At 41.3% G+C, this 23,315-nt stretch overlaps 1 protein-coding gene across 1 annotated transcript in view; it reads right to left on the reverse strand.

The window, feature by feature from the left end:
* The window catches only part of ptk7b (protein tyrosine kinase 7b), a 98,369-nt gene that overhangs the window by 16,221 nt on the left and 58,833 nt on the right, over nt 1–23,315 (reverse strand). Inside the window, exons 2-5 of the mRNA XM_008299496.1 lie at nt 12,767–13,063; nt 4,167–4,269; nt 3,756–3,940; nt 1,248–1,395 (exon numbers count right to left, since the gene is read on the reverse strand). Coding sequence (XP_008297718.1) covers nt 1,248–1,395; nt 3,756–3,940; nt 4,167–4,269; nt 12,767–13,063 — 733 coding nt within the window. The remainder of the gene's footprint in view (nt 1–1,247; nt 1,396–3,755; nt 3,941–4,166; nt 4,270–12,766; nt 13,064–23,315) is intronic.

A 23,315-nucleotide genomic window follows, 5' to 3' on the forward strand; every position in this document is an offset into this window, starting at 1 on the left:
AAATGAGTTGTGTATGTTCCCATCCTGGAGATGGAACATTGCTTCACTCTGAGGAAATTGCCTAAAATAACTATAAAACAAAACAAATAAAGACAGAGCTTTTTAAAACAACAAAACAAAAAAAAAACTATAATTCTTGGAGCTACAAGGAATCATGCAGAAACAATCAGCAAAGCTTCAAAGTTTTCCTTCCAGAACATGTTTGACTCATGGTGAAGAAACTGTCTGCAGAAAACAGCCTTGAGTTTAAGGTGGTATATTTTTTCTTAGTTTCACACATATGAAAAACAATCTACATTGGATATTCACGCATAGTTACCTAAACAGTGCAGGTGCAAAACAGATGACATTCCCTGCAGAGAGCTACATTCCTCTGGCAATATAACCAGTTCAATAAACAAAAATACACAAAACACCAGGCTGCTTTGGAACACCTTCAGCACAAAGAGGCTGGGTTTTCAAAGCAACAATCTGTATGTTTTTAGATTTATGTTTATTACACATCACTCTGCAATCCTAGTGTTGAGTCATCACTGCTTTGGTGACCAAACCTGCCTCTGACACCCTCATTACACAAATGACTAACTATTGATATTGGAGTCTTTCACCTCTCTGGCTCAGTGAGCTCAATAATCCCTTTAAAATAGAAAACCAGGAGCACGCTCTCCATGTGAAACAGACTGCCTACATTGTGAGTATGTATAAGCACAAAGGTGCTATGAACCCTGAAGGTATACTTGGCACGATGTATAGAAATTGGTTATTATCTAGTGCTTCTGTGTTTATAGGGGACAAGCTGGCAAGCTAATAGTAGCTTAAGGGTTTTTTCTGCTCCGTGCTCCGAACACTGGAGACCTGCAAAGTCTTCTGTGATAGGCTGGAGAGACAGACGGCATTCAAGTGATGTATAGTAGACTGCAGAGAAACTTTACAGCACTCTATTCCAGTAATAACATTCCTTAATGTGCAATTTATCTTAAGCCAGAGTTGAAACAGCACACAACCAGCCGAGAGCCTGACGCAAGGGTTCCACCTCATTGGGTTCAAAGGAATACCCAATTGCTGCACACTAACACACAGGACTGATGCTTATATAATGGCAAATGAGGAGAGGGAAAGACGTGGGGGCAGGATGAGATGTGGGTGGTTGCGAGATGGGAGTCCAAGAATATAGAGTGAGAGAGAGAGAGAGAACTGGAGGAGTTAGATGTATGATGAGAAAGGGGAGGGTTTAGCACTCAACATACCGAGACTTGTTTGCCAGCGGCTCCTTTTCGTGGTACCACTCCAATGTGGGGGCTGGCTCGGCGGTGAACTGGCAGTGGAACACAGCCTCCTCGTTCCTCAACACCACCTGGTCCTCGGGAGTGACCACCGGCCGCGGGAAACTCTTATCTGTGAGAGAGGCAGACAAACATCTGCATGATTACATCTGCAGGCATCGGACCATCAAGTTCCATCTGCAAGGATGCTCGTGCATCACACCACTCTACTCTGGGCTTTATTAAAAGCTGCCAACAGCAGCCTGAGGCTGTGAGCAAGCGGCCTTCAGGTGGTGGTGGTATGTGTCAACACCACAGGGGCCCCAGGGAGACTTAATGAGGTCAGTGGAGAGACCCTGTAGATCCTCTGGACTATCATCTCCTTCTTTTTTGGATCATAGAATCACATACAGGAGATCACCTCACTCGTTTCTGTGATAATCTAAAGAAAGACTATTCCCAGAAACTGGACTTAATAGGGATCAACGACAGTGGAAACAAGGAAAACCTAATGAGGGTTTTGATAATTATTTAACCCTCCTACTGTCTTTGGGGTCAATTTGACCCCATTCAATGTTTAACATCTCTAAATAAGTCATTGACATAGTTTTTTCAGTTTTATTTAAACGGGTATTTACACATAAACTTGGGTAACAATTTTAATTATGATATTTTCTGGAAGTTTAAATTGCTGGGGCCAAATCGAACCCAAGGATAAAAGATGTCAGGAAATTTAAAGATAATAAGAAGGTTAAGATAATTTAATGTGTAAATAAGGAATATGAGTGGTACGTTTGTATTTCTAGCAACAGAGGTTGCAATATTTTTAGATTAATTACAAATCACCCCAACAATGCTTAAACTGCATAATTTTTTTTCTTAAGGATAGATAGGAAGTGTGAGCAACAAAAGCAGGTGAATGACCTGCAGGAAATAATCCAGTCTGGAATCAAACCAGGGACTTGTTTCTTAGGGCATCTGCGGCCATGTGGTATCCACCCTAACCGCTCAGCTATCAGGTTGCCCCACATCACTTTTTCTTTTATCGACATTTCTTTTGAACTGTTCTACCCTGACAGGCGTCTTCAAACCACATTGCTCTAGCGAACACTGGCCTAGACTGATCTGACCTGGCAAAAACAGAGATTTGGTGCAATATATCCAAGGGGAGGAGATTTTCCGACTCCAAATACAAAACTGAAAGGCGCTGAGCTCAACAAAGAAAAGGGGAACATGAAAATACCCCTAATCCAGGTTTATGCTTGTGAGTATTTCAAATCTGCACAGCTGACGGAGTTGTGGCGCCAGTGGCAGTATATGGCTACTGGTTGGTGTGAAGGAAAACAAAGGTGTGCACTCAGAGCACACCTGGCCCACCCAGGAAGTCAGTAGAAAGACCTCAACCTAAAGATGTGTGACTGCGTATTGAAAACCAGTCTAAATCTGTCAGCCCTTCCTTAAGGTGAAGCTCTATAGAGGAGCGGAGGGTGGCAATGCCGTAACTGGAAACTCAACAATTATCCATTCTTCCTCCACCCAGGTGCTAACCTTGTGTGTCTGTGTGTTGCAGGTGGGTAATTAAAGTGGAACAGGGAATCGGGTTTCTTGCACAGATGTGCTGCTGTATGTACTGTACGAGCTCTGTGGTGTGGCTGCAAAGGATAATACACAAGGGAGGGATGGACACACACACACACACACACACACACACAAATGCAGAGTAAACAACAAAAGCCATGCTGAGAGCCTGCAGAAAAACACATAGCCTTCATGTACGACAAACTGTCTGTGAAAGCTGCAGTTACCGTTAAATCAACAGAAAGATCCTACTGCTGCGGGAGCTTAGGTTATTGTTCATTCTGTAGATGATTATAATGTTGTCTCTGTCTGTGTGGGTGGCAGGGGAGGAAGGTGCTAACACAGGCAGCCATAATCACATTACAAACTCCATCACTTTCTCTTCCTGCTTTCTCTCACCGCTAATAGTCTTTATACCCTCTCCTCTTGTTTGCCATTTCAGGGCGCAGAAATGTGGAAAAATTTACTGGAAGCTGAAAACATCTAGAGCTGAAACTAGACAAATATTCATAACTGAAGTGACAGAAAAGTAATCATTACTTGGTAAAGAATGGCTGGACGATATAGCTATAAATAGCGATGGAGAGGGACGGAGCTCCAGCATCAAAGGACATGATAACTTTGTGATCTGTGCTTTCATGACAGTTTGCATCTCATGCATTTATGTGAATCTAAAAAACATCCTATTGCATAATTATCCCATTGCATTTTTTTTTTTTGCAAGTCAAAAAATGTGCAACACACTTTCTTTAATGTGGTAATTTGTTGGTTTTTTTTGTTGTATATATTGCAAAATGATTTCTTGGACTGTCATTGTCACTATTTTCTAATAGTAGATATTAATATAGATACAAAGCAATAATCAGTGAATTATTTCTATGCTGAAGTGGATGAAGTTCTCAAACACACACAGACCTATAATGTTGAGAGTGAAGTTGCTATTACTGCAGACATGCCCGGCTGCATTTTTGGCGCAGCAGTAGTACAGGCCATTGTCATCCGGACTGGCGCTCTTGAAGGTGAGCGTCCTCTCCTTGTTGTTGATCTGATGGCTTTTCTCTGTCAGCTTCACTCCATCCTTGAACCACTGGCACGTTGGGCTGAGAAGGAGAGGAGGATTAAAGAGGGTGGGCATGGGAGAGGTTTCAGAGAAGAGAAGACAAAAAAGGAAAAGATTCAAGGGTGAGGACAGGAGAATAGAAGAAGAATAGAAACAAAGGAACATAAGGGCATGAGAGAGGACACCAAGGATAGAAGAATAGCTTTGTAGTACAGTCCTCAACGTGAGGAACTCTGAACCCGAGGTGACAAGAGGAGGAGACTCACCGAGGGTGTCCATCGATATGACAGCGCAACGTGACGGGCGAAGAACTCTCGATTTCCCCTTCCGAGATGGGCTCCTTCAAAGTCACACCGCCACTTTCCAACCCTGGAAAAACAGAAAAGAGAGCATAAGTGGGGGGAGGGAGGGAGGATAGGAAGGACAAGAGGAATAACAGAGAGGGACAGGAGGAAAAATTGAGTTAAGTGGTTGCCCTGTCATCTGTCCTCACGGGACACATGGCAACGCTAATGGGTGCAGCAGGGATGAGGGCAGAGTGGGGCGCATCGTGGTGACAGCGGCATGACTCAGGAGCAGAGACAAAGCAGAGAGCGATCACGTCACTGGGTCAGCTTACATCAGCTCACGACCGTCCTGCGCTCACCATGAGGCAGGCTGGGCCTTTACAGACATTCAGGGAGGGATGATCTGCTGTCAGATCAGCCCATAAAATAAGACAAACAAACAACTAGGCAACAATGAACCTGTTCTGACAAAGCACCTGTCGGCTATAATTGTGAAATTATGGTGTCTACATTATTGCACCGAAGAGGAGTGAATGCCACAACAAAGTAAAGAGAGGCATCAGTCACTCAAGTAACGCAAAACTTCATCAATTGTCTCTGAGTGACAGATGAACGAGAGAACAAATGAAAAGAGCAGATGTTGGCAATTGATCCGCAGCCACCCCCCCGAAAGGAAGCGAGCATTAGCAGTGAGAAACGAGGGGGGAAATGGTTTTACCATTAAAGACTTCACCCCAGTACACTGGGCTGTGCTGCGTATATCAACGGCACGCAATATGTCAAATCTCACAGCAGCAGCGCATTCCGACATTTTCCTCGGTGCATGATGTCTAAGGGAGACTAGAGGACACTGCTGTTTTAACATTTAATAGCTGAGTGTGACTATTGGGAATATTATTATGGATAACAACAAAAGTCATTTTGACGAGCTTGTCGATATCTATAACGTCATTTTAACAGCAAAATTTTTTTGAATGTATCTGTGAATCAGTTTTAACTAGTCAAAATAACAGTTGCAGATATCCTGAACGTCATCATGAATAGTCCTAACTGTTGTGCATGACATTTCTCGTCCCACTGGATACTGGTCCAGTAACGACTTTTAGACAGTGCTAGCAGAAGTAGTGGTGGCTTCTGAGGTAAGTACAGAAATCTGCGACGTAATTTCATTGAGTCAAAACTCTCACTTGAGATATCTGTAATTACATGTCGACCAGACAGAATTTCAGCTCAAGATATCTACCATGTCAATCTCAGTAGTCAAAACTAGGACACGATGTGGATATCTTGAACCATCTTAATGAGAAACCCCACACACATGAATGATATAAGTGAAGTCATTTATCCTGGAAGAATGATGACGTGAATATCTGAAATGATAATTGTAGATAGGAGAAATGTCACTGTGGGTTTGTTCTTTTGACTTGGAAGAACTAAATTACACATATCCATTCTAATGTTAAAAAGGCTCACCACAGACACTGTATAGCTCATGATGTACCAATGAATTTCTCCCCCATTTCAATAAAAAGTCCTGTAATGTGATATAAAAATGCTCTATTTGTTCTAAAGGGGAAACCTAGTCTACCAGACAAGTTAATTTAGAGACTAAACTTGTCTGCTTACTGAGTCATACCTTATATTTAGCTGTAATACAGTCTTACCTCGCTGGAAATCCCCTTCTCCTTCTTTGTGTGTTGACGACACAAATACTTAATGTTTACACTGAATGAGAACAAGGGCTAATTGTTATTTATGTGATGATATATAAGCTGTGGTTGTATGACAGGCTGTAAGTGTACACACTGTGTGGTTACAGGTTGCATACATGCATTCACTGGGAGAACACATTTGTTTGGGTTGCTCCGGTTTGTGCATTAGTCTGTGGGAGTGTCTATATTTGTGCTTTATTAGTGTAAGACATTCCACTAGCTCTATTCCTATGGCCTCTGGCTGAATAGTGTGGCTGCCCCTCTGCTGCGTGGATCATCTATGAAATATGCATGGCATGAAACTACCTGAGACAGCGGTGGAGAGGGAGGAGAGACGCAGCACCCCTGTGAGGTCAGCAGGGGCGCTAGAGGGAGACCTGTCAAAATGAATTACACAGGAACCTGCCAGTGCTCTGCACCCCGGGGGAATCATGGGAAATCATCTCTACAGTAATAGTGCCTCAACCTTCCTTGCCTATATTCCCGTCTGAGACAGGCGCTGCTCGTTAGCTTTTTCCTAAAGCAAATGCCCAACAACTGTGAACATGTCTGTGGGATACAAGTGTTCGCATGATTCTGCTTGTATGCATGAATGCATGTGTGCAAATATACTCAAATATCTTTCACGGGTCAACAGAGGATGCAAATTTGTTGTCTGTTTCATTCAAGACGTTTCCAGTCAATAGCTCCAGTAACTCAGGGAGGAGGAGGTGATAAAGGACAACCAAGCTATGGGGACCTGAGGCCAGACGCCCAGACAGACCTGTTATTAGCACACTGAAAGCAAATGGGGACTGACAAAACCAGAAGGGGAAACAATGAGTCACTGAGGAGGAGGAGAGTGTTAGAAGAAGTCTGATGGAACAACAAGTCTCATTTGCAGTGCGAATCGCAGACAGACCAGAGCCAAACACCATCTGAAAATGAAAACACACTCCTAGGTGACAGCTAGAGCAGGGCAAACCACAATAAACCCCCCAAAAATCTAAATCCCAGTGCAGTCAGGATGAATAGACTATGACTATGACTATGACTATGACTAGAATAGGCACTTTAACTCGTAGATTACATGAAAAAACTATGACGAAATGCATGTTGCTTCATCAGATTGCTTAAGCACATATTACCTTAAAACTTCCCAGAAGACATAGAATTTGTTCCAACCTGTGTGGATTAACAGGGGGTATCTTCAGTGTCAGATGGTGTCAAGCTGTGTCTTTAAAGCCATATTATGCACTATATTCATCAGAGTCCAAGTGTGCCTTTGGGTTGAACAATTAATCGATTGCAAATTGAAATTTGAAACAATGCAATTAGAAATGTGCTGCGGTTGCAGTTTAGGACATACAGTATGCAGCACATCTGATCTGAGGTTTATACTGTTGTGTCAACAGGTTTACAAATTCATACCGACCTCCTTGTGTGTCAGTCATGGTTATGTGGTAATGCACCATCACATGTTTTAAATGTATTACACAGTGAATATTAAACTGAAGCCTGACTTTAAACATTGATATCCCAGATCAAATTGCAATATCTGTCAGAAAGAGATTTTCCCCAAATTTTTCAGCCCTTGTATGCTTTTCATCTGTCAACTGAAAAACCTCTGAAGCCTTTTTTTAAATTTGCAAGAAATCTTTAACATTCCAGTAGAGTCGGAAAGAAGAGCCAATAGAGAAGAAGCATGGCTGATACGAAAAGTCTTCACAACACCAGACACACTGTTTGACTCTAGATGTGAGCGGACAATACAACACACAGCCTTGTGACTGTGTCAAGTTTCTACTACGACTGACCTATTTGGTTCTCTGGCTGATTAAAACCAATTCTGGGTATCACTTAATTTCCAGTTTGACCTGGATTTTTGGACAGCCGGACATTCTAACCCTTCGCAACTCCATTCACAGCTCAAGTTTCTCCAGCTGTCCGCTCGACAAACAGAAGGCACTCTTTCATAACCTATTAGTGGCAAATACTTGCCCATAATCCCTCTCAGAATGCATGACTAAGTGTTGGAGCAGGCCTGGCAGCTAACGGCATAATTAGGGGCGTATAATTATTATGTTGGAGGCAGAACAGGAAGCCCTATCAGCGTGGGGATGATAACAGATGAATTGTGAGGATATCATCGAGGCAGATGCTTCGACCATTCATCCCTCACTGTGCCAAAAGGCAGCTCAGTGTGTGTGTGTGTGTGTGTGTGTGTGTGTGTTTGTTTCACTCAGTGAACTGATTTGTTGCCATGGAGAAGGGTTTCTGCAACTGAGAGGAAGGGTGGATTGTGTTATCCACAGGAGTGCTGGGGATATGATTTGATTGACACAACCATATGGGTATGGAAATTACAAATACATGAGTGCTCTCATATTGTAAACATTGCTAAAGAAAAGTAGTCCAGCACAATCCTGGGAAAAGTGTAACAGACACTGTTAGATGAGGTGTCAGATTATATCAGCTGTGGCTGACAGAGGTCAGCAGGCCAAGCAGCAAACTATGGCAACTTAGAGATGCTGCTGTGACAAGGCAGAGACAGGAGGAAGAAAAAGGGGGAGGTAAAAAGAGAGCGACTCAGGCAAAGACACTTAGCAGAAGAGAATGTGACGGACAGAGCCTGGGTCATTAAACATGAGGAGCAGCATGTTGTCAGCTCACAAAAGAAATCCAGGGAAAAAAAACACCTCAAGCTGTAGGAACTGTGACAGGCCGAGAAAAAGCAAAGCGGCACCGGTGATCTGCGAGGACGCTGTAAAAATGCATCTGCTGAACAAATGTAGGTTAAGGACACACGCTGTGTGACTAAGCCAAGATGGCGCGCATGTCTACTCGTGCAAGCAGCTCTGCGATTTGTGAGTGGGGAGGAAAATGTGCTCCTTGTCTGTGGTTCTACTGAATGTTTTTACTTTTCCCCGCAAGCTATGTCACCGACATCCACAACACTGTCGGTCTGCATCTTGTTACCGAGACTCAAGCGAAGCGTTGCCTGCAGGACCAACAATCGAGCTGACAATAGTGGTGCCTGAGCCCGACGCCTCTGCTGGGTGCAGTCTCGCCATGGAGACCCAGTGACCGGACAGGACAAAAGGATGAAGGGGGGCTAAAACCTCTATTAGTGAAAACAGAGGGGGGATAATTACTTTGAATAACTCTCAACTGGCAGGATTTGCCCACCCACCATTGAAAGCAAGATAAATTAACTCTCTCTACAGAGGGGGAGGGGGAACAATCTACTCCGGTACAGTCAATGTACAGTACATATAGAAGAGCCTCCCACCTCCCCCACCCCTCCCAGTCCACATTTACTACTATGCACGCAAACTAGCATACACATGAGTGGATGCACATGCAGGATTAATGCCAGAGGGGGTCTTGACTTTAAAGCTGCACGCTGCTTTATCGCCCGTTAAATGTATGTTGTGCAAATATGTGAAAGGCCGTCATAACACGGTCTGATCCACTTAAAGTGATCAGAGATGGCCAGCCAACCTGTGCATTACGCAGTGACAAATGTGGTGATAAATGATGCAGCACAACCAGGTGCTTAAGGATGATTTATCACTTGTGTGTTCGGTTGAGAAAACTGTATCGTATAAATGATCTTGTTGCGCCATTAACAGAGGAAAGAAATTCGGCTGTAGGTGTTTTGTTATCTGAACTCATGCCCGAGGAATCCACTCATGTTGCTGTATTCTTATCAATCTGATATAAAGCTATCCGTCTTCCTGTTTCTACTAGCATGTGAAGGTGTAGTGCATTAGTAACACTGTGTATCTGCTGCTTATATCTGCTTTTAATGCACTGCATGTATGGAGCGCTCGTACGTGAAAAGAGAAATACTTTTATCAGCATATGTAGCATACTTCCGTCATCATAGTGGATTTGCTAAAAGCCTCTTTGAACAACCAAATCTGAAGGCCCTGTTGAAAGGTTACAACCTGAGAGACAGATGGAGACTCCATGCATGCAAACGTGTGCTCATTAACAACTCTAAATGCAGAAATACCACGTGCATGACATATTTTAGACCTGCTCACAACTTACCCAGCAGCCTTAAGTCAGGGCTCCTACACATTTTTGATTTAAAAAATGTAAAACTCTAGACTTCTCAGTCGATTTTTCAGACCATATTTGCCATTTAAGAACCAATAACTACATGTTTATTACATATATACATGGTTTTAACATGCAGCTGTTAATGTGTATGTTACATTCTGACTATGTCTGCTAATATGTGGTCAAATAAGGGCCAGAAGATTACAGTTCTAGCGACTGTTGCTCGTACAAATCAACTCACACCAAACCCAGACAAATAAGCTGCATTTTACCTAAGCTGCAAAGCTACAACCAGTGAGAGCAACATCTCTGCCCAAAGAAGACCACTGCTACCTACACTCATTATTTTCTCTTAGCATATTGAATCAATATGCAGATCTAATTTCCCCTACGGTAAGTTAACTTTTTTTAAAAAGTTCAATAATTTAATTTTCAAGCTGTCTGTGCAGCCTTGTCTATCATGTCAATGAAAACAATGGTTAATTAAAGACATAAATGAGTGGTTTCCTTATGTAGGAGATTTTCTTTTTCACTATCTACATCTCTCCATAACTTGTAACTGTTCAGACAAATGTAATGTTTTGGTGTTTCTGATTCTCTGTGTGTGTATATATATGTAATTCAAAGATACTGTTGCATTTTCTGTCACTAATTTCTTTAACCAATTTAGTTGTAGATTTCCAGATTTAGTGCAGTTATAAATTGAGGCAGACCTGTTTTGCAGCTCTATACATGTAAGACATAGCTCTGCGTAGGAGTGTGCCTTAAGTCCTACTTCTTGTTGTGCTTTTATCGACATTAACCTCGCTCTAGCCTGCTCTCTAACAAGTGGTCACCATTTTGGCTGACTTCTCCAAACACCATAAAAAACCCTGCTTATATGATCATTTATTTTGAAAGAAGCTGAAGTTTAGATTTCAGGAACAAGAACAGGGGCGATAGTAACACAAATACACTCGATTCTTTTTCTATACTTTTCCAGACCTGTAAGTTACTAAAATTATGCTGGGTCGGAACCCTGTTAAGTCATATCCAGGTTCATGACTATGTCTTTTATACACCGGTCAACTTTAAGAGGCTCATTTTAAGACATACTGACGTAAACCTGATTGGTTGAGTAGACTCACATTTTCTGCTGTGTTGTTATAGCTGCACTTTATTTCCTAGAGACTGCTACACTTTAGATACTTCAGGAAACGCAAATCACACGGTGGGCCTGGAGGAACTTTTACCCTTGGTGAAGGTTCCTGGACATTACATCTTCGCAAATTAAAGTTTCTGGAACTTTGGATGGAAAAGCACCTTTTGCCCGTGGGCTGTTTAGTACTGGAAAGTAGTGTAGAGCAGATTTAAAAGCTTTTGCGTTGAAGATTGCCTGCTGCATCTAGAAACAATGGCAAAAAGAGTAAACACAAGATTTCCCTCTTTTCCTCTATTTGTTGAAAGCATCGCACATCCACACTAATCAAAAAGATATTACTGTTAATATATAAACACACACCCATATACATTTCTACAATTAAAAGGGTTCTGCTTTGTTTTGTTTTTTTATCATTAATACATGACCTTCTTTCCAATAAAAATATGCCTCTCTTCTCCAGTGCGTGGGAATGTTAATGACTTGGCAGATAATACAGTTTATGTTGGGTCATGATGGCAGCTCTGTAGAACTGGTGCTTCATGTTGAACTTGTTTTTTTTTTTTTCTTTAATCTGTGGGAGTACAGCAGTTGAGTTTTATTGACACACTAGATCATGTTCAGTTTCTACACATAAAAGCGACTCCCTTTAGATTAGACAAGGTTTGGAAAACGGATGTTCTATCTGGCTGCGAGTCTTTAGAGATGGTGCTCGCAGACCACAAGTATCCACTGGTGGAGACACATCACAGAGAGTGGGTTCAACCCCTGCTCTCCCTCCCTCTGTCCCTCTCAGTCTGTCTCTCAGTTTTGCAACGAGGAGGTCCGGACACTCATCTGTTCTTGTAATCAGCCTTTGAACAAGTATCATCGCCGCAGAGCAAAACCTCCCGGATGAATGTAGCGAGAAAGGAGAACATATTCCAGATGGAGCTATTTTTCACCCCGCTTTGCTTTTCTTCCACTGCAAACTCAGTGTTTACAAGGACACAAAAGGCTTTTCAGTAACAACTGGTACCTGAGGGCCTTCAACAATGCACAAACAAGGTTGTTATTTATCCCAAAAAAGAGCTCTGCAGACTTCTCATAGCTTCCTCGGAAACTTAAGAGGGTCATTGAGGTTTGGTTATGGGGCTGAACAGCGGAATTAAGATACTAGCGTACCTCTCCTTAATAGGACAAAACGTTTAGAAAGTGACAAAGTGAAAAGCCTGACTAGAATAAAACGCTGGAACAAAGAGGGCAGTATTAATCTAAACCTAAATAATTATATAGCTAGGAGGTGAATTACACTGCTCAGTAATTTCCTGACAAAAGGCTTTTTGAGAGGATATGGGAAGAGAATGTTACACAACGTAGAAAGAAAAAAAAAGATACAAGCAACAAGAAACACATGCTTGGTGGCACACAGATCTAGTTTCCTATGGAGAAAAGGAGACGAAGCCACAAAGGACAAGGCAACAAGGTGGAAACATTCCTTCAGCTCATACTACCTGTCATCTTATACTGTGACTTTTGTTTTCCTTTTTTGATCCAGAAACTGGATGCACACCCTTTGGTGCCATTATGAAACCCTGTCAGCTGGCAATTTTCGCTTAGGAAATCACAGGGCTTCTAAAAAAAAATAATAATAAAAATTAAAAAAAGAGGGTGAGAATGGCTTGAAACTCAACACTCACACTTGATATTGAAGGAGGCGTTAGTGGACTGGAGATGCTCTCCTGTGGCAGTATTTTCCACAACGCACTCAAAGCTCCCCGCGTCCAGCTGCCGATCAACAGCAGTGAACTTCAGGTTGCTGCCCTCCTGGAAGCGCCTCTCATCGCTTATCAGACGCTGGCCATTGTGAAGCCAGCTGTACGTGATGTCGGCCGGGTCGCCAACTTCACAGCGTAGCATGGCGCTGCGTCCGTGTAGGGCGTCCTGAGATTTGGGCTCCTTGGTAAACTGGATGGCTGCAGCCTGGATGGACAGAACTGGAAAAGAGGAGAGAAAAAAAAAGAGGGAAAGTAAATGACAGAGGATTAGAATGGAGCTGCTGTTAACATTTTACTGCTTTTTCCGTTCATTAAGTGTATGCCATAGCAACCACTTAGCCTTGCGGAGGAATGTGATGTTTAGACAATAATGGCTAACTGTGAATTATTTTGTCGTAAAATGATCAGACCCAACGCAGAGAAAAGGCTTTTTCCTGTTAGTGAGGCTGTGATGTGAGCGGGTTTTCTGACAGTCGTGAGTTATCAGCTCAGGGAGACGCGTCTCTCAAACAAGACGTGATGTGTTGCACACACATCCTCACGCACAGTTAAATCTTTCATTCTCCCTCATGGTGCTGAGAACAAACTGAGTGAGAGGCATGTTTTCTGCTCTATTTACCCACATCTCACAGGAGCAAATGACTGTGTTTTTAGCAAGACCTGCACTAAACCCACAATGAATGTTACTCAGCGTTGTTTTACTACAGCTTTTATGATAAGACATCATGATATAGGAAAAGCAAAAGCAGGAAGAGGACCATAGAGTAAACATGAAAATAGAAAAATAGAGCTTGCATTTAGAGGTGCATGTACAGCTGTTGCTAATTTCAGTTTGGTTCCACATCAAAGGGAATTTTTCGTTTGCATTTTTATTCTTTCCATTATTTTAAATGGAAAGAAAACAGAACTTGAAAGAGCTTGCTGGTGAACATTCAGGGATGCTTGATTGCAGTACAATGTGCAATATCAATCAGATAAACAATTCATATTTATTCAGAAGGAGCCTTTAGGGGGTGACTACACATGACAGTAAGCACAATCCGTCCATGTACATTAGATGAGTCTGGATCAGTCGGAACATTCACATTCATGGACTTTGAAGTACATTTCCACTCAGTGCGTTAAGGTTTAGGTCTATTTCTCTATAGGACTTTCTGTGCGTCCACATAGCTGCAGACTTTCCTGATGTATTTGCTCTTTGTTCATAGCAAAATTGGTGACGTATAAACACACTTCCCCTGCCCCCCCCACAACATGTACACAAACCATTCATGAATGGTGCAGAGAAGAAATCTGCTCGGATGTTTACCTGTAAGTGACAGTTTCTGGCTTCTCGCTGTTTTTTATTTATTGCATGTTTGAGTTGTTTCTGTATTTCAGTCAAACGTCTGCATGGGATTCACAGATGTTCACGTCTATCCTGACTTTTAGTAGTTTGCTAAAAATGTAAAAACTGTAATGTTACAAACAGGGAGTGATGGACAAACTGAGAATGAAACATCAGTTGTACTTCAATTTATTTCTCTTATATTGTGATGCATTGTTTCCAAGCATCATGTGCTGCCACAACAGTGAGTCCCCCTTCTTTTAAGAAACTTTTGAGCAGTCACAGATTCCAACACTACAGTTGCGAGTTAATTCTGTGTGGGTTTAGCTACTTAGAGCCTTAGAGTGGCAAGTTGGGACTGGACCTCTGTTTTAGCATATCTGACAGAAATCTCTGTATTTTCACGTGTATTGCTAAAAGTCTGACATTAAAAAACGATCTTTTAAGCCTTTATGGGGCAAGTGACCACATTTGGTAACTTCCTTGGACGTTCAGTATGTCCACCCTGTGCCTCTCCTTGAGGTTGAAGAACCATGTGCACTTTCATTTAGTTTTTATATTGGTGCCAGTATCCCTACCTTAAGAAAAATGTCACTAAACAATTGTTCCATGCACTTTCTAAACACTTCATTACTGGTTGTGCAAATATCACTACCTCAAACTAAAATGTTTCTAAATACATGTTTTTTACAGTTTGTTACTTTTTCTTTTATTTATTATAAATTCCTTTAAAAAAAAAACAAAAAAAACATAGATAGGCAAGTTATCATGTATGGTAACTTTATTAATCTTGATTTGCAACATTTTTTATTTATTTATTTATTTTTAAGTCACAAAGTAAACATATCATGAAATATCCTTCAACAACACCCTAGGGTTGAAATTTTTATTTTCCAAGTATTTCAAAGAGTGCCCTGTAAAGGGTTAATGTCCTCAAGTCTGACCATTTTGGACTGGTAATTTTTCTGAAACCCTGTTTACCCAAAAAGCTTTAACACAAAAAAAAATCCAGAATTTATGCTCCAACACAGACATAGAAATGCTTTCTTTGCAGCACTGGTTATTTCTACTCCCACTATAATAATGCCACACAACCGATGCCTGATTCTCGCTGTGTCTACGACCTGTTGAAGGACCCAAAAAAAACAACTCTGTACTGAAGTTAACATTCTTATCCTATTAAGCACAAGATGGTTGTTGCCAGTTAGGAAAAAAAAATGGTCGGACAGTAAAAGGAGTATATTGTGTGCTTTTAATTTAAGGCTAACAGCTGCTCTAGTTGCACGCTGCCTTCTTGTTTGAACAACTGCCACAATGAACTATTCATCAATAACCATCTCTGAAAGGGTGTCAAGGCAGGCCCCCATCTGCCCTGTGTAACACAATGTTATCATACCTGATGTCAGGGTTTGTTATCATAAGGAACGGTCCACCGCCAGAGTCGATTAAGCATACCTACACCTGCGTGACAGTCTGTGTCTGTGTGTGTGTGTGTGTGTGTGTGTGTGTGTGTGTGTGTGTCTAGCAGGACTGGAGTCGGGTAGAAGGGGATCTTTCAATAATGTTAAATCAAGGAGCCTGTTGAGGATGAGCCAAGATAATCCCTCAATTCCTTGACCCTCCACATCCCACCAGCCCTGTCCTTCTGCAGCCTGCACGTCTCCTCATCAGGTTCACCTTTGTCTCAGCTGCAGGTGCTCAGAGCTGACAGACAGGCAGGCAGAGAAAGACGTAGCAAGGCAGAAAAGCTGGCCAAACAACATATCTATCCTGGAGAGGCCATGGATAGGTTGGGATGGGACAAGAGCAAATAAATTTGCTTTATATGCCCTCATACATTACATTACACAGTCAAAAGGAAATGACATGCGCTGTTTCAGACAAACAAAAATGGGTCAGCTTGAGAAATGGACCACTGCAAGCTGTGTAAGCAAGACGAAAATTAAAAATGGCATGCAAGATGGGCAAGTGGATCAAACTGAGGCTTTAATCTCCAGAGATATGAAGATACGCGTTATGGATTCACATACTCAAAAGCCAAGAGGAATGTCTGGTGTGTTCTTTGAGAACTTTTGTACTTAAAAGGCTGCAGTTAAAATGAGGAATACCTGTACAGAAAAAAAAACACTCCCACACTGATAAAAAAAAAAAGACTACTCCTTTGTTAATAAAGCCAAGAAAACATAGCTGACCCTGAGTTCAGAAGCAGCACCAGCTGAACATAGTGTAGCGATCCTGACAAAGAAATTATTTACTACTCCTACGTCCACTGTTTTGTTTAAGGACATCAGCTGCAATATGCAATGAAGATTAGCATAAAATGTTTTTCTTCAATGAGACAAATCCACAGCTGTAGATTTGCTTAAGATATCATTAAGTAGAGATAAAGACATCTGTTTTGCATAGCACACAACAAAAGAAACTTGTTCCTTCAAGGCTCAAACATGCTCACTCTGACAAGGTCATTATTTGTACAGACTCTGCAGTCAGCTGAGAAAAGAGTACTTGTAGAAACGTTGAGTTAGTGAAGATTTTACCAACAGCTATGACATTAATGTCAAACACATCAGCACAGTTGTTCTGTGAAGCCCTACTGAATATGTCAAACCATCAGCAAATCTGCCGCCCAACACGTCACAACGGGCTGCGGATTCTGACCAAAATCACAACCACGAGTATTGAGGCTGCGATTATGCATTGACTTTAGTGACAAAATATCTCAATTATTCTTTCATATTTGAACAAACATGTTCTACATTCCTTCTGGAAAATCTGAATCAAAATACTTGTAATATTTCCATTTAAAGGCTCATCTAAATTGAGTGCATCTCCTAGAGGCCAAAAATGAATGAAATGGTACCCAAAACACCTCACTTGCTAAACATCTGCTCATCAACAGACACTACAGTTTACCACATGTTCCCTAAACGCCTGATATGCAGGCTATGGTAGAGGCTAGTTAGGTGGCTGTGCACAGAGAAGCTTCTAATCTCCTTAATTAGTCATTGCAGCATACACAACTCAGACAGATGTGCGAAGGTGTTGAAAAGAGTAAAATAAGGCGTTCTAATGCTAATCTACCCAAGTTGAAACCAAGCGATTTTACCTACATTGGCTGTTGTCTCAAGGCGGGCCGACACTGCAGTTCAGCATGTTCAATTAATTGTAGGAAGCCACATTCATGAATAATATTTGATTAGTTGTGCAGCCGGAACAACAGGTTTTTCTGTTGCTTGAGCACTTTGGACCTTATAAACCCCTTTTAATTTTTGATGTATTCATACCTTTTGGGACTAAATATTTAACAGATTTTTTTAAAAGAGAAAACAAAACGGATGTGCTCACACTTTTGTTGACTGGTTAAAAACAGCAAAGGAGATTAAGACAGTGACAGCACACTCCAGTTATACTATTTTTAGCCCAGCACTCTTACGTTTTTAATTTCACACCAGGTCTGGCAGCTGGAACAATCGATGGCTTCTTTGGGGAGCCACCACCCACTGAGATTGTATTAAAGGTCACAGGCCAGCGGTGTTTCTTTTAGCTGTAAATAGATTGCGTGAGAGATATTTACAGGTCTCAGAAGAGACACCTGCTACCCAGTGTTTAGCTTTTACTTTACTGTATCAGCTGAAATTTCTCACTCGGGATCAGACTTCACCTTTTCACCTCAATTTGTGCCACCCAAACTGGAGCGCATTGCTTTTTGCATCATTTTCATGCACAGAGTTTACTGTACAGCTAATCATTACTTATGTTATTCGTGTTTTTTTAAGGCTTTCAAGCCAAACACAATAACTCAAAGTGATGCTTATATAGAATTATTCAGGCAAACGGTTGATCAACAGAGAGATCAAATTTTTCCCCAAAAGTGCCCAACGTTCCAGCTTCTTATACGGCCGTCCTCAAATGTATTCAGACCCTTCCATTAAAGAAAAGGCAAAATTCACAATAGTCACTCAAATAACTAGAAACTGAAAAAAGTAATAATAAATAAAAAATTGCTAAATTATAATTTTGTTAAATAATACATTGCTTTTGAATTGTGGTGGAAAGGAATAATTAAAAAAAAACAAACAATCAAAACTGTCCTGGATAAATTAGAGCATTTTGCTGATGAGCAGTGGGCCAAAATCAAAATACCTGTCAACAGGTACAGAAGTCTGATTGAGAGTTACAGAAAACACTTGATTGCAGTGCTTGTTGCAAAGGGTTGTTTACAAAATATTAAGTTTACAGGTCCCATTACCCATTATGCTTGTTGTTGTTTTTTTTGGTTTTTTTTTTTATATTTCTGTTGGACCACAATTCAAAAGCAATGTCATGATTTTCATTAAATTTTTTATATATTGTTACTCTTGTTAATTTCAACTTATTTCAGTGACAGCTGCTTTTTTCCTTCTTTTATGAGAGGGTATGAATAAATTTGAGGACTGTATGCATGGATTTTCTTCTTTTTCTGCAACAACATGTCCCATTCACTTTTCAGAACCTTGGATGGACATGTTTTAGTGTTTTATAACTTGCCATTGACCAAACAGGGAATGAATTAAGAAAAATAGTCGTTTAACTCATTATCTACAAGTTTACACAGCAGTTCATTTACCATTCTCTGAGATCTGGTACAAATGCACCGCATGATTTACTGCGCAACAGACTGTTACAGCTCCTCTTCTGTATAAGCAAATGGTCTCCAACAATTCCCCTAAGAGGCTGTGAATTCGATCCATCTGTGTAAAGCTGGGATAAGAGTGAGCAGATGGGTTGAAAACACCAGCAGAGTCTTTCCTCAACATCTACCTCAAACAATCTATCAAGTAACGCTCATAGACAGCTCTCTGCCTCCGTGCCAAGCTTACAGCTGGGGTATAAGGTAGCATGCCAACTTCCAGTGCACCGAGCCGAGCCTCCTCCATGCAGCGACGTTATGAGCTCTGGTGGAGATGCGGTGGGGCTGTGGCATGCAGTTGATGGTTTCATTTGAGATGTTCGTTGACATACAGTGTGTGTGTGTGTGTGTGTGTGTGTGTGTGTGTGTGTGTGTGTGTGTGTGTGTGTGTTTAGACCCGTGCAGAGAGGGGAATGACTTCCGGGAAAAATCCCAGCAGAGACAAGCAGGCAGATAAGGTGTTTTCACATACCACAGGATGACAGACATGAGAGTGAGAGCGGGGGTTGAGAGTGTGAGGCGCAGTCTATTACATGTGAGAAAGTCTGCCAAGTTTACTGTACTGTTCAAACAGAGAAGGTACCCATGACCTACATCTCTCAAACACGCTGAAACCCTGCCTCTCCGACACTCGTATAAACAGACTTCAAGGGCAAACGCACAAATGGTGTAAACACAGTCGTATACACAAAGCATCACAGACACAAAGCCACAGCTGCCATCCCTGATCCGCTCCACCGCCGTCACAGTCACTCAGCAGCACAAGTTCCACTAAAGTTCCGTCTGTCCGACCAAATCAATACTTAATTTAGGTCATGCTTTTCATTGAGTCACATGAGGTCTGAGGGAGAGGGAATGCTTGGATCTGCACAGGGCAACATTTCAGAGAGATAAACGAGACAAATGCTATCCAAACTCTGACTGAGGGCCCTTCAAAGTGAGATTACTTGAAAGGGAGAGCTACAGATAAAGGACAAACAAATAGAGATACAGGATGAGACTGTTTGTATGACAAAAACCATTTGCAGCAAAGACTGAAGCATCTAGCAATGCACTTTCAAAGGCAGCATGGAAGAACACTGCCAGCTATGCAAACCTGCAAGTAAACAGTGCAGGATCAAAAAAAACTGAGAGCTCACCAAGGCTGGCAGACTTGAGGAAAATATCTGTGATTGGATTTGATTTGCACTGTAACTTTCTAAAGTCAAGCTTCAGTTCAATATTCAATGTGTAAAAGATTGAAAACATGTGATGGAGCATCACCACATGAGACACCATGAAAAGAGCTACTGTCACACAAGAAGCAGCAGGAACCCCCATGAATGTCCCTCTAAATCTGCAACGCACTGTCTTCATTTTGGAAGAGGCATTTTTGGCCAAATTGACTTTAATTTTATCTTTCGATTCCAGTGCATATATTGATGGAGTCTGTGTTTATGATAGATTGTTCAACATCCACTTCTTGCTCACAGTCCCTCATTGGCTTCGCCCAAGAAAGTGCTCACCTATCTGTTTGCCATGTTCTTTGTCCCTTAAACTTTGCCCAAACCACAGGAGTTTGAAACTAATTTACCAACATTTGACCCCGAAGGGTTCACAGATCCCATCTTAAACCTCTTGAACTGCTCACAGACATATCAAGCCTGTTTGATATTTATTAATCAAAATCAGATTCAGAAATACTTTATTGATCTCCAAGGGGAAATTCCTCAGTTGCTCCCATCCAAAGTCTTAGAAATATAAACAGCACAAAGCACATAAAGATAAGTAGAAAAATATGACCTAAAACTATAAGCATCAGTAGAAACAGTGGATGGTTACAATAACTACGCTACCACCCAGAGCAGCAGACTCTGTTGTCAAGCAACACTAAATATTCGCTTAATGCAACCTGATTTCAAAGTCTGTGAGGATTCAGACGTTGAAAATAAAATCACTTTCACGAAAACTCCACACAACACCTTTAAGTTTTAATTAATTGACTCATTTTTTGAGGTTTGATGGTTGAGGCTAAAAAATGTCAAACAAAATTAAAAATTGCTTCTATTAAATGCTTGTTTTGACCAATTTAAAACCTACAATCCTATTTAAATTAAAATGATCCGAGTCTGAGAAAAGCTACATATCCTGACATTTGAGAAGCTGGAACCAGCTGACGACTAATCTTGTTAACTGACTAATTAATGAAGCTTCTACTGACTATTGAATTAATTAAAGCTTAAAATCTTTTTAAGGCCAGAGAGCTTCATAACAGTAAAAACTTGCTTGACACAAGCATTCTTTCTTCAGGAAGTTTTCATCGCTTCACAGATTAAGAAAAACAAAAGGGCCCAGGCTCTGATATCAATCAATAAGCAACTGATAGGAAAAAGGTCATGATGGTTGCACTTATGCACACAGATGAACAGCATTCGGCATGAGATATTAATAGTTTTCCATTTTCAAATAGTTTGAGCTGAATTTCAATCAGCTTGTTTGGAAATAAGTTTGGAAGAGATAGAAAGTAGGTTAAAGATGGTGGAGAAAATTGCTGAGAGGGTAAAACAACTACACACGGATTCTCCTCCTCAGCTCGCTGCTCTGCCGACCCCATTAAGCCTTGCATGGCTGTCAGGGCTGTCAGGTGGAAGTCGCCTTTAAATCAGCCTGACAGCCAGAACCCACCATAATGGGCTCGTCAGCAAACCAACGCCTCCCATCTCTGTTTCTCAACTGTGTCTGCCGGAACAGAGGTGACCCAGCTGAATCATACTGCAAGGAAAATGAGCGTAACACCATATCAGCACAGACCTGAAGACAAGGTGCAAAAGGGTCAGAGAGCAATGTTGTAACTCAGACAGGGTGTGCTTTAACAATGAAATCAATATACAGATAAGACAAACTTGTTGGTGACTACATGCAAGAATTCAAAGCTGTTAAAACTTGAAAAACAACAACAACAAAAAGATATTTCTGAAAGAGCTTACTTTATTTTTTAAAGCTAATTACTTCAGATCACTGGTATCAGAGACGATGGTATCAGTACAGATTCCTGTCACCGCGATTGTGTATTTGCACCAGGCCATCACACACCACAACGGTATCTCTGAAGCCTTCCCCAAACATGCCCCTGCAGCGTGACGACAACCAGGGACGACACGCAGGCCTGAGGCTGCTGTAGGTTAAAGTGGAAGATCTTCCTACATGCACAGACACAAACGGCAGCACCCACAAATACTTGGCACCAGGCACACCCACTGTGGGAGCTCAAATAGCCCCTATGTGTGTGCTTTAACAGCTTCTCAGTGGACCGTTGCAAAGTGAGACAGCTGCTTTGAAATGTTTGAGAGTGACAGGACAGCAGAACGAGGAGCCTTAGAGTCGCCAAAATGAGCGTTGTTGACGGAGCGTGAGACAGCGATTGGAACGTTAAGCGTGGCTGCTATTAGATATTTATCTCAGTGGCTCAACAACACATGTCCCTAAGGCTCTAAACCGCTGTAAACATCCATTAAAACATTAAGAAAAACTCATGAATATAACCTCTTAAATGACATTTAGCAACAAAGAGTGTCGGTAAGCTATGAAAACAGCACTATCTAAAGTAATCTCCTTCTCTGCCAATGTTAATGAGGACATGGCTATGATCACTCCATTTTCATTATTCCATCCTCTTCCAAGCTACAACATCTATATAACCCAATTAAGGATAAGAGCAGCAGGGCTCCAGATAACATCAGCCCTCCTAACTCAAAATGCACACGCCGGCAACAAACAGTGCAACTTCAAAAGAGTCGTCCCCCCCCCTCCAAAAAAAAGAAAAAAAAGTAGCACAGGCACAATTAGAGCACCTCTGATCAGATCAATTATTAACAAATCCAAGAGTTCACATAAGATCTGAAAGAGAGCTTCGTATGACTTGGAAGCAGAATGAAACATCCTATTTAGTGAATGTCAATTGAGGAGGTCAGAGCAGAGCCAACACAAAGCACAGACTGGAAAAATATGTCATGAATTTTTCAAGATGCAAAAGATGGGTAGAGAGGAAACACTGACGCAAACTACTCTCTCTAAAAGCCTCCATTTTAGCAGCTTCTTGTCATCATCTTTGACTTGTTCATACTGTAGGGTTTCTTACACCACAGGATATATGAATCTAGTGTCCTCTGATCAACTGTTTGAGGATAAAGTTAACATCAAAGTAGTTGAGTCGTGATAACTTTGATATTTAAAACATGAAATATGTAATAAAAATAGAAACAACATACAGTACAGGCATAATTAGAATCTCCATCTTCCTACACTTGTAGTTTTAGTGTAACTAATTTGCCAAAGGAGACAAAACACACAATAAACAAAGTTAAAGATGAATCTGACCTATGGCACTTTCATATTTTCTATAGCTATTATGATAATATTGTTATTATGAATTTTTTTGGCCGCAATAATTGTGTGATGAAAATCTGATAACATGACAGCGCTAATTCAAAGTCAGG

The sequence above is a fragment of the Stegastes partitus genome, unplaced genomic scaffold, assembly GCF_000690725.1.
Source record: "Stegastes partitus isolate 25-593 unplaced genomic scaffold, Stegastes_partitus-1.0.2 Scaffold1, whole genome shotgun sequence".
Classification (NCBI taxonomy): domain Eukaryota; kingdom Metazoa; phylum Chordata; class Actinopteri; family Pomacentridae; genus Stegastes; species Stegastes partitus.